The sequence below is a fragment of the Polypterus senegalus genome, chromosome 13, assembly GCF_016835505.1.
Source record: "Polypterus senegalus isolate Bchr_013 chromosome 13, ASM1683550v1, whole genome shotgun sequence".
NCBI classification, from domain to species: Eukaryota; Metazoa; Chordata; class Cladistia; order Polypteriformes; family Polypteridae; genus Polypterus; species Polypterus senegalus.
The window spans coordinates 92,086,571-92,100,281 of NC_053166.1; the positions used below are offsets into that span (position 1 = coordinate 92,086,571).

The following is a 13,711-nucleotide window of genomic DNA, read 5'->3' on the forward strand; positions in this document are numbered from 1 at the left end:
AATTAACTTTTTGGACTTTTATTGGCTTATTTGTTTTGACTTCTTTATATGTGTGGATTACTTGGGCTGTTACTGACATCTGGTGAAAATTTCTCATCAACAGCCCTATTAGAAATACATTTACTAAGAAAAACATTGACGCATTAGATACTCATTTTTCCCACTGTATCTATCTATCTGTTTACCAAACCTGCTTAGACCATCTCAGGGCACACTTCACTCACATTCCAGGCCAACTGGGAACCAACAATATACCCAAGCTGCATATCCATGGGTGGAACCTGTAAGCTCTTTATAAACAGTATCAATGAGAGAATTCAAATCCTGTCCTCTGGAGTTGTAGGCAGATGCCTCTGAACTGCCCTATATGTAATTCATCATCCCTTTTTCTTACATATAGTAAAGCAGAGCATATATCAGCCACATGAGGTAGAAGGTGGGGGCCAACACTGTATGGGATGTTATTGCAAGACACCCACACACTGGGACAAGTTAGGTCCCCTCCTGTTAATCTAGTAGGCACAGACCCGTGTTCAAGCAAGAGTCAAATACAATTCACTGTATAAATCTTTATAAAGAAAAAAGGTTTTAACTTTATTTTCAATTTAAACACTGTATTCAGCAAAATAAAAAATGCATAAAATGTTTGTCTTTAGTACAGAATTTATCTTTAATTGAGCTAAATTTAAAGACATGGCTATTGCTATTGCAAGTTGCATTTGCACAGTAGCCGAAAAAAGAAATCCAAAATTAGGCTTTTTTTTTAACATATTAAAGTGCATTTCCCTTTCTCAGTCTCACAGTCATTATGGCCTTGGTACTCTGGATACTTTTCTCTCTGCCCTTCTGTGAGTCTTTCATTTTCTGTTTTTTTTTTTTTTGTATTTACTCATTGTTACAATAGAACAAAATACTAGTGTGTTTTTTTGTTTTCACATTTTATAAATACAAAAGTCAATTTACTTCCTGAAGATTATTTTATAAAAATATATTAATAGTTGTGAAAACATAGGATTGTCTTACGGAATATGAATATATTAATTGTGTATAAAGCAAAATGCTATAGAATGCAAAAAGATTTATTCAACTCATATTTACTTTTTTCTATTTATGAAATAATGCTTGTGTGCCTAGCAATGATTTCTCAGAAGCTTTTCAGGGCCTCGCTGTAAAACTTCAATTCAAGCAGAAAGTCAAAGATAGAATGCAACACAGAGTTTGAATTTTGTTTAAACTTTTGAATGTACAATCTGCCTTCTTGTTCCTAAATATGTGTTATAGCTTAATAAAGTCAACCAATTAGATCTATAAATTTTCAACATAAAAGTGGAGAAACATTTGGGTAAATGAGTTGCACAGAGCATGTTCAATGCACTTTTACACTTGACATGCACTCTTACACTGCAGTTCTTAAATCTTCACTAAGACTGAAAAACCAACCAACCAACCAACCATTTTCTAACCCACTGAATCCGAATACAGGGTCACGGGGGTCTGCTGGAGCCAATCCCAGCCAACACAGGGCACAAGGCAGGAACCAATCCTGGGCAGGGTGCCAACCCACCGCAGAGACTGAAAAACAATTCTACAAAATCAAAAAATTAAACCTGACCTGACCAAACTTTTCTTTCCAAAATATCTTCACACTTTAAAGTGTAATAAAGAAAATAGACTCTGTTTAAATAACTATTCCCTCCAACACATTTTTAGTATGATTTTGTAGCATCTTTCCTTTTCTATTATCAGTCTGTTAACAACATGCAGAGATCGACAGAGGTGGTGGGAAGCAGTGGAAGAACGGCCAGTTGGATGGCACAGTGTTTGTGCTACTGCCTTACGGCTCCAGAAGTTCCAGAGTCGCTGCTGATAAATCCTTAAAACAGGATTTAAATATTGAATTCTGGAGCTGTAATGCAGCAGAATAAATTATGGTTCTATTATGTTGCATTTGCAGGATTTACTTGTATCTATTTAAGTTTCATTTCCTTGTTCATCAAAAGCAGATTTATTCAGTAGCTGAATATGGATTAACTTCACAGACAATAAAGGCATTTTTGCTTAACAGTTTGTGTAGCATTACACCCATGGAAAAAATTGTCACTTATTTGAGTGCTAAATGATAAAAAGCTGGTTATTTTTTCTGTACTACAATAATTTTTTTTTTTTTGATGACATATCAGTCACCATTAGCGTCATTGCCATCATATAAGGCTTGTGGGATAATCTTAGGTGAGAACAGAGCACAGGATGGCATTATATCTACATCTGCACATAAAATTCAACTTTAACAATATTACAATGTCATAATTATTGTCACTTGTTCATTGCTAACTCATTCATTACATTGACATTTTTATAGGTTTGTCACAATAAAAATACAGAATGAATTATTACAGGGGTTTACATGTCTTCATTCCTCAGGTTGTGATTCTGAAGACTGGAGTATTTTTCTCAGTCCAGGTACGTTTAATGTGATTTACTTAATATGCTGCATTATCACAATAATTAAGCAATAAGCTGTATTTGATGATTAATACTTCATTTAATATACATTTTTATTCATTTAGCAGGTATGACAAATAACATATTTTAGTAGAAATGTACAATCTTCATAACACAAAACTATAATAATAATAATAATCATAATAATAGGGCCATAAGTAAATGTTTAGCCATTTATTTTTCCTTCATTTTGGCCAAGTATTGTATAAGTTACCTTAACATGTTAGTTCTGGTTTAATAGCCTCGATATACACTGCTCAAAAAAATTAAAAGAACATTTTGAAAACACATCAGACCTCAATGGGGAAAAGAATCCTGCTGGATATCTATACTGTATGTACTGGGTAATGTGTTAGGAATGAAAGGATTCCTCAGAATGCTGAGTTGAAAGACACCCCAAAAATCAAAGTGAAAAAATGATACGGGCAGGGTAGTACATTTTGCCGAAATTTCATTGCAGGAACTCCAAATCATACTCAGTAGTTTGTATGGCCCTCACATGCTTGTATGCATGCATGATATCGTTGGGGCATGCCCTTAATGAGACAACGGATGGTGCCCTGGGGGATCTCCTCCCAGATCTGGACCAGGGCATCACTGATCTCATGGACAGTCTGAGGTGCAACCAGGCGGCGTCGGATAGACCGAAACTTGATGTCCCAGAGGTGTTCTATTGGATTTAGGTCAGGCGATCGTGGGTGCCAGTCACTGGTATCAATTCCTTCATCCTCCAGGAACTGCTTGCATACTCTCGCCACATGAGGCCAGGCATTGTTGTACAACAGGAGGAACCCAGGACCCACTGCCCCAGCATAGGGTCTGACAATGGGTCCAAGGATTTTAGCCCAATACCTAATGGCAGTCAAGGTTCTGCTGTCTAGCCAGTAGTGGTCTGTGCGTCCCTCTATGGATATGCCTTCCCAGACCATCACTGACCCACCACCAAACCATTAATGCTGAACAATGTTACAGGCATCATAACATTCTCCACAGCTTCTCTAGACCCTTTCACATTTGTCACATGTGACAGGGTGAACTTGCTCTCATCTGTGAAAAGCACAGGGCACCAGTGGTGGACCTGCCAGTTCTAGTATTCTATGGAAAAAGCTACACGGTGCCGCGCAGTGAGCTGGTCCTTAGGCCACACTTAGGTCTGTTTCACACTAGTGGCATGCTGGAGGTAATTTTGTAGGGCTCTGGCAGTGCTCATCCTGTTCCTCCCTGCCCAAAGGAGCAGATACCGGTAAGTTCTGATGGGTTATGGGTTAAGGACCTTCTACTGCCCTGCCTAGCTCTCCTAGAGTAACTGACTCACCCCTGGAATCTCCCCCATGCCCTTGAGACTGTGCTAGGAGACACAGCAAACCTTCTGGCATTGTCTCGTATTGATGTGCCATCCTGGAGAAGTTAAACTACCTGTGCAACCTTTGTAGGGTCCAGGTATCGCCTCATGCTACCAGTTGGGACACTGACCGTAGCCAAATGCAAAACTAGTGAAGAAACAGTCAGAAAAGATGAGGAGGGAAAAATGTCATTCCTGTTTTGGGGGTTGTCTCATTGTTGCCCTTCTAGTGCACCTGTTGTTAATTTTATTAACACCAAAGAAGCTGAAACTGATTAGTAACCCCCTCTGCTACTTAACTGACCAGATCAATATCCCAGTAGTTTCATTGACTTTATGCTATACTCTGATTAAAAAGTGTTCCTTTAATTTTCTTGAGCAGTATAGGGTGGTCCAGATCTAATTATGCAATGTTCATTACACTATAACTTATTAAGTTTATTGCATAGAAAATCACCCAAAAAATCCCAGACCATTGAAAAGTATACGAACTGATAACATGAAGAATCATATTCGCGCCGAACTGGAATTTTCCCCGGATAAATCAAAATCATCCAGATGATCTGGATGTGCATAATTAGATCTGGACCACCCTGTATATTATATGAAATTGCAAAACAAATGGAAGTCTCTTTTTTATATGTCTTTCTATTGTATGTATGAATGTTTTTTTTTCCCTGCAGTAATTTCAGCTTACCATCTCCCAATAAGACTCCAAACACATTTGCTCAGTTGGTTGAAGAAGGCTATGCAAACTAAAAGACTAAGTTCTCTGGTAGAAATCAGAAAAATCAAAATTTGGGAGTATTTTATTTTCCTAGATTATTTGGTCTCTGGTTGCCCAGATAATAAGGTTCCTGATCAAGCTGCACTAGTTCGGTTATAGTGGGATTCTTCACTTACAGTCAGTTAATAAGTCAAATATGAACATCCTTACTATTGTTCACGCTAGTAATTGTCTAGCAGCAGAAACTCTGTAGCTCACACCTATGCTTATATGAACTTTACTGGTCCAAAATAGGTTATTGCTTATATAGAAAGCATGATTGTTAATAATGGTAAAACAAGCACTATGACGTGTATGAAAGGCAAGGATAATGTGTCCCTGATGCCAACATTTAAGATTAACTGGACATTCTTGCCATCAATGCAATTCCTGCCCTAGCTGACAAAAATACACCCATATTTTTCTTCTTCACCAGCATCATTTTGTCAGAAGTAGAGGAACTCAAGTACTTTGAGGTCTTGTACATGGCAGAGTGAAAAAAAAGTGTGGTGAAGTGGGTCCAAGGCAGTGCAGGATTAATAATGGAGAAAAAACAAAACAACAGTATGCTTCAGGCTTTCTCTTGTTTATGTAGTTCACTGCTTTTTGTGCTATGGGCATAAGATAAGAAGACTGACTTAACATAATAAAATATACTGTGACAGATTGGGGGCGCTATCGCTCCCTTGAACCCTTGTCCAAGATGCCAGACACCAGATAAAAGTCCAAAAGTAGACTTTATTAATACAGCACAGTGCACAAAGCACCCTCCTCTCCACAATACTCATTAAACCAATCACTAATCACAATACAATAATTTTTCCACTCCCAGACACGTTGCCTTCCTTCCACCCAGCTCAGCTCACTGTCTGGGAGCTCCCACAATCCTTTTATATTCCCTAACCTGGAAGTGTAGATAAAGAGTCCTTTTCCTCACCCCGGAAGCACGTCATTCCCCTTGTCCATGTGACTCGGATGTACTTCCGGTGCGTAGGGTAAATAAGCATCGTTCCTCCCTGCAGCGTCTCCTAGTGGCCCCCATGGTATCCAGCAGGGCTGTGGATAAAGACTCCAATGTCCATGATGCCCTGCTGGTCTTCGGGGCACCTCCATGCTGCAGGGAGAGCTCCACCTGGCAGCTTGGGGGTATTGGCTGGGATAAACGGATGGTCATACACCACAGTACTCCTCCCCCATCGACGAATTATAATTCGGAGCGGCCTGTCCCGAGAGGGAAGTGTTTCTCCAAGAGGAGTTTCCAGTTAAGCCTGGGCTGATCCATGTCTCTCGCTCCCTGGAGAATCTAGGGGGAATATTAGTCCGAACCGACATCAGGTCCCCCACTCTCCAAGGACAGTTCTGCCAAATGTGGCCCAACCTTCGGCATCTGTAACACTGCCTCCGTCCTCCTGTTTCTCTCCCCCTGCGGGACTGAAAACAATTAGGAAATGTTAGGTCCACCCCTTTTCTTGCTGGGAAGGAAACCCCCGCTGCCTCTAATGGTTCTCTCTCGCCTTTCTCTTTCTTGTCAGGAGACCCCCGTTTTATGTTTGGGATCTCCTGCTTACTCTGGGGTTTGTCAACAGTTTGGGTCTCTCTATGAGAGAAAGACAGCCCCTTTCTTGTCTGCACCCCTTCAGATTTATTAATAACACGGGTCGGGGTCTTTAAAACCGAATCACTCAGAGAGACAGCACCATCCAGCTGCTCCGGCTCGATCGGCCCTTCCCCTGGCCACTCTGGAAACGTTTTGGCCTCTCTTGTAGGGCATGCATCCACTTGGCACCCGCTATGGATTAAACACAGGCCAGTGTCACTCTGCGTCCCTATTTCATTGTATACAGTACCGGCTTTACTCACCTGTACCGCCACATCATGTAATACGGGAGGCACCCGTCCGATTCTCTGTAAGTACTCTGTTACCTTTCAGATGGGTGCCTCAGCCGTTTCTCCCAGATCCCCGACGAACTTTTTAATTGCCACCAGCATCTGGAAAACGCCTCGCACGGCTCGATTAGTTTTTCGAGTTCCCGCACGTCAAAAGAGCTAATTAATTAGGCCAGAGGTATACTCACTTCCTCGTTCTGTTTACCTGTCGGCTGGGAGCCAATGAGCCCATCTGCTGTCGGCACGTGCTCCGATGGGTCTCGCGGAGGCTTCTGGGAATTGTAGTTCTTTGGTACTGAGGACCGGGTTGCCTTCTTCGGCGGACTGTGGTCTGTCTTTATTAATTTATCGACATCCTGATCAGCCATTTCCCAGCTCTCCTTACCTTCTTTCAGGGTGAGCGGTTCTTCGCTCACCGCTCTCTTCCCCTTCGGAAAGCCTGAGTCCGTTTCTTCGGAAACGAAGACGCAAACAGCGGGACGTGGACCTCCTCCTTCCCAGAAAACACCGGGGTTGATCACGTGTCCCTCGACGGCCACCGGCATACGGAGGACCTCTTCCAGGCTCTCTGGCTCAAACAAGACCGTGCCATTGTCTTCGGGAAAGTCTCCTTTCTCCCACGGAGCCTCCAGGTGATCATCTCCGAAGTACATACAAGGGATAAAGTGTGTTATTTTAAACGGATTATCGATGACATTCCTGGAACGTACCTCAGAGCGATCGTCGTTCCCTGGATGTTTCTCCGGACTTGTGAGGCCACTCCGTAACTCCTCCCAAGCGTCGGTCATTACGCGCGTGGCTCTTCCGCTGGCGATGCTGCTCTGCTTGCCCTTCTTCCTTCCCATTCCGGACTTGGGGTAGGTAGGGATAGGAAGGTTCCGGTGTTGTTGCTGCGTGTCCGAACATTGTCTTCTCGGGGTTCTCTGTCAACAGAATATTTATAAACAGGTCCTCTGCCAAACCGACAGCCAGAGAATTCTGCCGACTATGCCACTGTGACTGATTGGGGGCACTATCGCTCCCTTGAACCCTTGTCCAAGATGCCAGACACCAGATAAAAGTCCAAAAGTAGACTTTATTAATACAGCACAGTGCACAAAGCACCCTCCTTTCCACAATACTCATTAAACCAATCACTAATTACAATACAATAATTCCTCCATTCCCAGACGCATTGCCACCCTTCCATCCAGCTCAACTCGCCGTCTGGGAGCTCCCACAATCCTTTTATATTCCCTGACCCGGAAGTGTTCCAATCCCCAGTCCATGTGTTCTCCTATCACTTCAGATAAAGAGTCATTTTCTTCACCCTGGAAGCACGTCATTCCCCTTGTCCAAGTGACTTGGACGTACTTCCGGGGCGTAGGGAAAATAAGCATCGTTCCTCCCTGCAGCGTCTCCTAGTGGCCTCCATGGTATCCATGGTATCTGTGGATGAAGACTCCAATGTCCATGATGCCCTGCTGGTCTTCGGGGCACCTCCATGCTGCAGGGAGAGCTCCACCTGGAGGCTTGGGGGTATTGGCCGGGATAAAAGGCCGGCCATACACCACAATACATTTACATGTTACGTGGTCATGGACAAGAGATTGCTAAGTTTTGCTTTGTTTTCTTCCTGGATAAATCCATTTTGCTCCACATTATGGGTGAGTATAGAGAATCACCTTCCAAACACATCTGAATTCTTTAAATATATTTGCCAAAATCAACAAAATCCAGTTGTAGTGTCCAAGAAAAGTTTGTACTGTATATGTGAGCTGAAGTTTTTATATTCTCAAAGTCTGTGTGAGCTTTTCTCTAAATATGCCAGTTTTCCTTCCACCCTCCTCCCAAAGATGTACAGATTGATTGTCAACCCTAAACTGGCATAATTGTGCACTAAGTGTACTCTGCAATAGACTAGCTTGTCATCAGGACTGTTTCCTGCTTTGTGTGTGTTACGAAGATGAGAGGGTCTACTTTCCACTACACCACAAATTAGAAAAAAGTAAGTTCAGGAAATGTATGAATAGATTACATTGTGTCAAACTGAAATTATACATTTAATAATTATGGTACAGAAAACTCATGAATTACTCTTTGCAACTTCACAGGAGTTATTGTGAAGGGTGAAAATTTCAGCATCACTTGTCTGATGGCATCATTGAACCGAACTGGGAAGCTTTATCTGCTAAAGTCGGTCAAAGAAAACAGTAGTGCTGTTCAGAGCAAGTATCTCAAAGGCGCTTCTGCCACTTTCCTCTTCACAAATGCAGACTTTGCAGATGAAGGGAATTATTCTTGCTGGCAGAATTCTAGCTCTTCTTTCCATTCCCAAGAGAATCTGCCTATTGAAGTCCAAATCAAAGGTGAGACACTTACAGTATGTTGAATTAATTACTGGTATTACATTTTATTCACTGAAGTTCTACCTTTTTAAATCTTCTTTAACTGCTATTGAAACTGCTTTCATAAATGCACATCATTATCCTAATGAAACTTAAGTTAAAAGTAGTGGATTATGTAAGCTGTACAAAGAATTATCACTGGAAGCTTACTAACAATACGAGTGCTGAGCCATAATATTGGCCCAGTCTCCTAGAGCTGGAGGACAACAGCACTAACACTGCGCCACCTATTACTGTAGTGGGGCATTAATTTTATTTGCTTGGGAAACAAATTTTATTCAATAAAACCAGTATATACATTCAACCCATGTACAGCACTGCAACAATGAATACCATCTTTCAAAAAGGTTTGTATGTTTGTTTTATCATGTGCATGTCTTTTTGTTTTTATTGTTTCACTGCATGGTTGTTATGGTTTTGCCTGTTAGTCAGTTTTAGTAATTATGGTATGGTTAAAGAGGTATTATGGAGTTTTGTATCAAAATCGGACAGAACTGTAGTCTTAATGGGTTTGGAAATAATATGTGCTACTGTTAGTAGAAGCCTATGGGCCTATAAAATCAGCAAAAGCATAACCAGATACTGAACATGAATGATTTTATAAGTTGTTTATATTTTTGTTGTTTTGATCATTTGTGCTGAACAAACTACACTTTTGCATGCAAACTGTCAAGTCATATTTAACTAGAATAAAGAAAAACACAAATGTCTGAAGTAGCTTAATACAACAAAAACAGATCCATTACACAATTTAATTTTCTGAATTCCCACCAGAACATTTACTCATGCAGCACAGAGCATGTTAAACTTAAGGACAAAAAATAACAGCAGATTTACTGAACTACAGTATGGCATGTCACATATCCTTTATATACATAAATAAATTCATTTGGGCTACTTTGTGCCCCAAGCTTTGCTGTTTTCTCACTGCCCATGTGGATCTTTAAAGCTAAATCAGTTACCGAACACTTATATACAGACCTTTGACATCTACAGGCCCAAAATGTTGAAAAAAATCAGAAAATAGATTTTAATAAATAAATAGTTTTCTGACAGATGTGGACACAAAAACCAAGTGGAAACTGAGGATGTAGGGTGCCCTTGGGCTTGAATCTTTGTTTGAGTTCCATCTAACTATACTGAGGGACTCACACAAAACTAACATGTAATGTCAAGGCTTAGGAGCAGCCACTACAAATGAAACACAAGCAGTCCACAAGCAGAGAGTGAAAGCAGGCAATTGGAGTATGGACAGCCACAAAATGACAGAAACACTGTCTTAGATTATGAGCAGTATGTACACATACATATAGCATATCAAATGCTAAGAACATAGAACAAAACATTATGTGGGATGATGTGCGTATGGCTTCAGCTCACAGTGGATGATTTATCTCAGGGAAATAGGAAAAGGAGTTAAAGACTCAATTGGCAAATCTAGCCACCGGAATATTTCTTTGAAAAACAAAAAGCACATGTTTATTCATATACTGTGATAATTTTGGAATCGTTGCTGCCCAGGTTAGCCTGTGTATAATTCCAGTTGTAAAGAAAACTGAAAATATTTTTTGTAATTTAGTTTCTTATGCCAGCTACTCTCTTCAGCTATTCTAATAGTTGTAGATTTTCTATGTGGTTTTGTTATTGTTTCTCTGTCATTATTCTGAGGAGACACACAAATAAGAATTTCATTGTTCTATAGATACATGAAAATAAATTTAAAGTTGTACTGTGTGTGCACAAATTGCAAGGTTATACTAATTTTTATGGGACCTCATCACTATATCTGTAATAGGAGAACTTCCACCACATAAGCAAGGAATATTTCTTCCATCTTTGTGACAATTACTGTTAAACTCCTCTATTTGCAGATCCACTGCCAACCCCTTTCATCTCAGTAAGCAGTCATACCGGAGACATTACACATGGTCAAAGTTTCCACATCAATTGCTCTATAGAAATCACCTACTCGTTTGGGACTTTCAAGTTACTTCAGACTGCTGGAAACGTGACAACAAGACCTCTGTCAAAGGAAACTTTAAACCAGTCTGTCACATTCTCCTTCCTTCGTACAGACTTCCTCAATGAGGGTAATTACACCTGTGTGTATGAAACTACAATTTCTGGACGTAACATTAGTTCTCCTGAGAGCAGATCTACATCAGTCACTGTCACGGGTAAGTTACAGAGGGCAAAGGCCCTATTGGCATCATTGGTAGATTTAGATTTGACCAGTGTCATTAGAGAGACAAACTCCAAGTTCCAATTCAACCACGGACAAAAACAGAACTCATTCTTTGAGTTGGTTTTAAGTAAAATGAATGAAGGACTTGACTTTCATTAAACTGAAAGTCATATAAAGTTGAATTTTGAAAGGTTAAGACTGTATGTGCTAAAATTCTTATTTGGAATGGTTGTGCTCAGCTAATGAGCCATTAGTTAGTGAGAATGATGCCACCAGCTGCTTGCTTCAATTACAAGGACCCAATGGCCACCAAGGAAAGTTGCACAGAAGCCTTTGAAGCTTAGCTTATGCGATACGACAGTCCACTCTACTTAATGACAGCCCAACACACAAGAAGCTTAAATGTGAGAACTAAAAAGGCTTAGTGTGGAACAAGGTGTTATTAAATAGTATGAAGGAGTATGTGCAATCAGAGTGTTGTCCTAATCGAGATGCTCCTACCCATCTACTACATATCAATTGAGAACAGTTACTCAGAATGGAGAAGACATAGCTGCTGTTTTTCATTTTCTGGCCTTATTGGGTGAATCTTAAAAAGAACCAACCTGTAGATGAGACCAGTATTTTGGAAGGCATGTTATATTGTAATTTTTACTGTAGTTTTTTTGATGTAGTCTTCACAGTAAATCATGTGTTAAGAAAGCGGTTCTCAAACTGGGGGGCGCTGAAGCTGTACAAGGGCGGCGTCGAATAAATGAACATCAAAATTTATTTTTTACATTTTTATTTCAAATTTAAATTTGCAATCATATAATCACAATGAATGCATTATAACTAAAATTAAAATAAAACTTTTCTAAGGCATAAATCTAATGGTTAATATGTACCTGCTTTAAAGTGCACAGCCTGTCCAGGTTTGGTTTGATATTCGAGATAGACACTCTGAGCTCCTTTTCTATTTGAAGTTTGTTTCTATGACGAGCGGTGCCGCTGCTGCTGCTGCTTTTATATTCACGTATTTTCAATCCAGAAAGTTCGAGACGTATCAGTCGGTATCTGTTGTGAACATTCGGGTAACAGTAGATCAGGTGATAATGCGGCTCGACTACACCACATTGGCAGCATAGCCAATATTGCCAAATTGAGTTAAATAATTTACTGCAGATTGATTTCATTGGAGTCCTCGTTTATGAGATTTTTAAAAATTAAAACATTTAATTGTTTCATTACATAAAAAAATAATTAAATAAGAATAAACAATTTATTCTTTGTTTTTGGAATTAGAATTACTACCAAAAACCACACAAGGCATTTTAACAGTTATTAAAGCACTTAAAAAAAAATAATTGCAAATATTTCATCGAATTTAGCCGAACACATGCAAATCTTATGGAAGTAAAAATGATGACACCGCACGAGTATCCTACCTTTGTTAGTTGTATCATGGGTTATTCTCATCTATCTTATATTATTCAGGGTAGAAATTGCGAAATACGAAAGTTTGAGAACCGCTGTGCTAAGAAAAGGACAGAGGGAGATGTATTGTAAATAGGGAATGGAATGGAACAATTATAAAAAGAATACATTCAAGTGTTTTCCTAAAATAATATTTATCATGTTTTGAATATAGATGTCTATACATGCACACACACATATATACAGTATATACATACAGTGGTGTGAAAAACTATTTGCCCCCTTCCTGATTTTTTATTCTTTTGCATGTTTGTCACACAAAATGTTTCTGATCATCAAACACATTTAACCATTAGTCAAATATAACACAAGTAAACACAAAATGCAGTTTTTAAATGATGGTTTTTATTATTTAGGGAGAAAAAAAATCCAAACCTACATGGCCCTGTGTGAAAAAGTAATTGAAGGCCTGATTACTGCCACACCTGTTTCAATCAAGAAATCACTTAAATAGGAACTGCCTAACACAGACAAGTAGACCAAAAGCACCTCAAAAGCTACACATCATGCCAAGATCCAAAGAAATTCGGGAACAAATGAGAACAGAAGTAATTGAGATCTATCAGTCTGGTAAAGGTTATAAAGCCATTTCTAAAGCTTTGGGACTCCAGCGAACCACAGTGAGAGCCATTATCCACAAATGGCAAAAACATGGAACAGTGGTGAACCTTCCCAGGAGTGGCCAGCCGACCAAAATTACCCCAAGAGCGCAGAGACGACTCATCCGAGAGGTCACAAAAGACCCCAGGACAACGTTTAAAGAACTGCAGGCCTCACTTGCCTCAATTAAGGTCAGTGTTCACGACTCCACCATGAGAAAGAGACTGGGCAAAAACGGCCTGCATGGCAGATTTCCAAGACGCAAACCACTGTTAAGCAAAAGAACATTAGGGCTCGTCTCAATTTTGCTAAGAAACATCTCAATGATTGCCAAGACTTTTGAGAAAATACCTTGTGGACTGATGAGACAAAAGTTGAACTTTTTGGAAGGCAAATGTCCCGTTACATCTGGTGTAAAAGGAACACAGCATTTTAGAAAAAGAACATCATACCAACAGTAAAATATGGTGGTGGTAGTGTGATGGTCTGGGGTTGTTTTGCTGCTTCAGGACCTGGAAGGCTTGCTGTGATAGATGGAACCATGAATTCTACTGTCTACCAAAAAA

At 40.0% G+C, this 13,711-nt stretch overlaps 1 protein-coding gene across 1 annotated transcript in view; it reads left to right on the forward strand.

Moving 5' to 3' along the window:
* The first annotated feature begins 819 nt into the window (after nt 1-819).
* LOC120543322 overlaps nt 820-13,711 on the forward strand; it is a 41,104-nt gene continuing 28,212 nt past the window's right edge. Inside the window, exons 1-4 of the mRNA XM_039776358.1 lie at nt 820-848; nt 2,422-2,460; nt 8,591-8,845; nt 10,756-11,061. Coding sequence (XP_039632292.1) covers nt 8,632-8,845; nt 10,756-11,061 — 520 coding nt within the window. The 5' untranslated portion in view covers nt 820-848; nt 2,422-2,460; nt 8,591-8,631. The remainder of the gene's footprint in view (nt 849-2,421; nt 2,461-8,590; nt 8,846-10,755; nt 11,062-13,711) is intronic.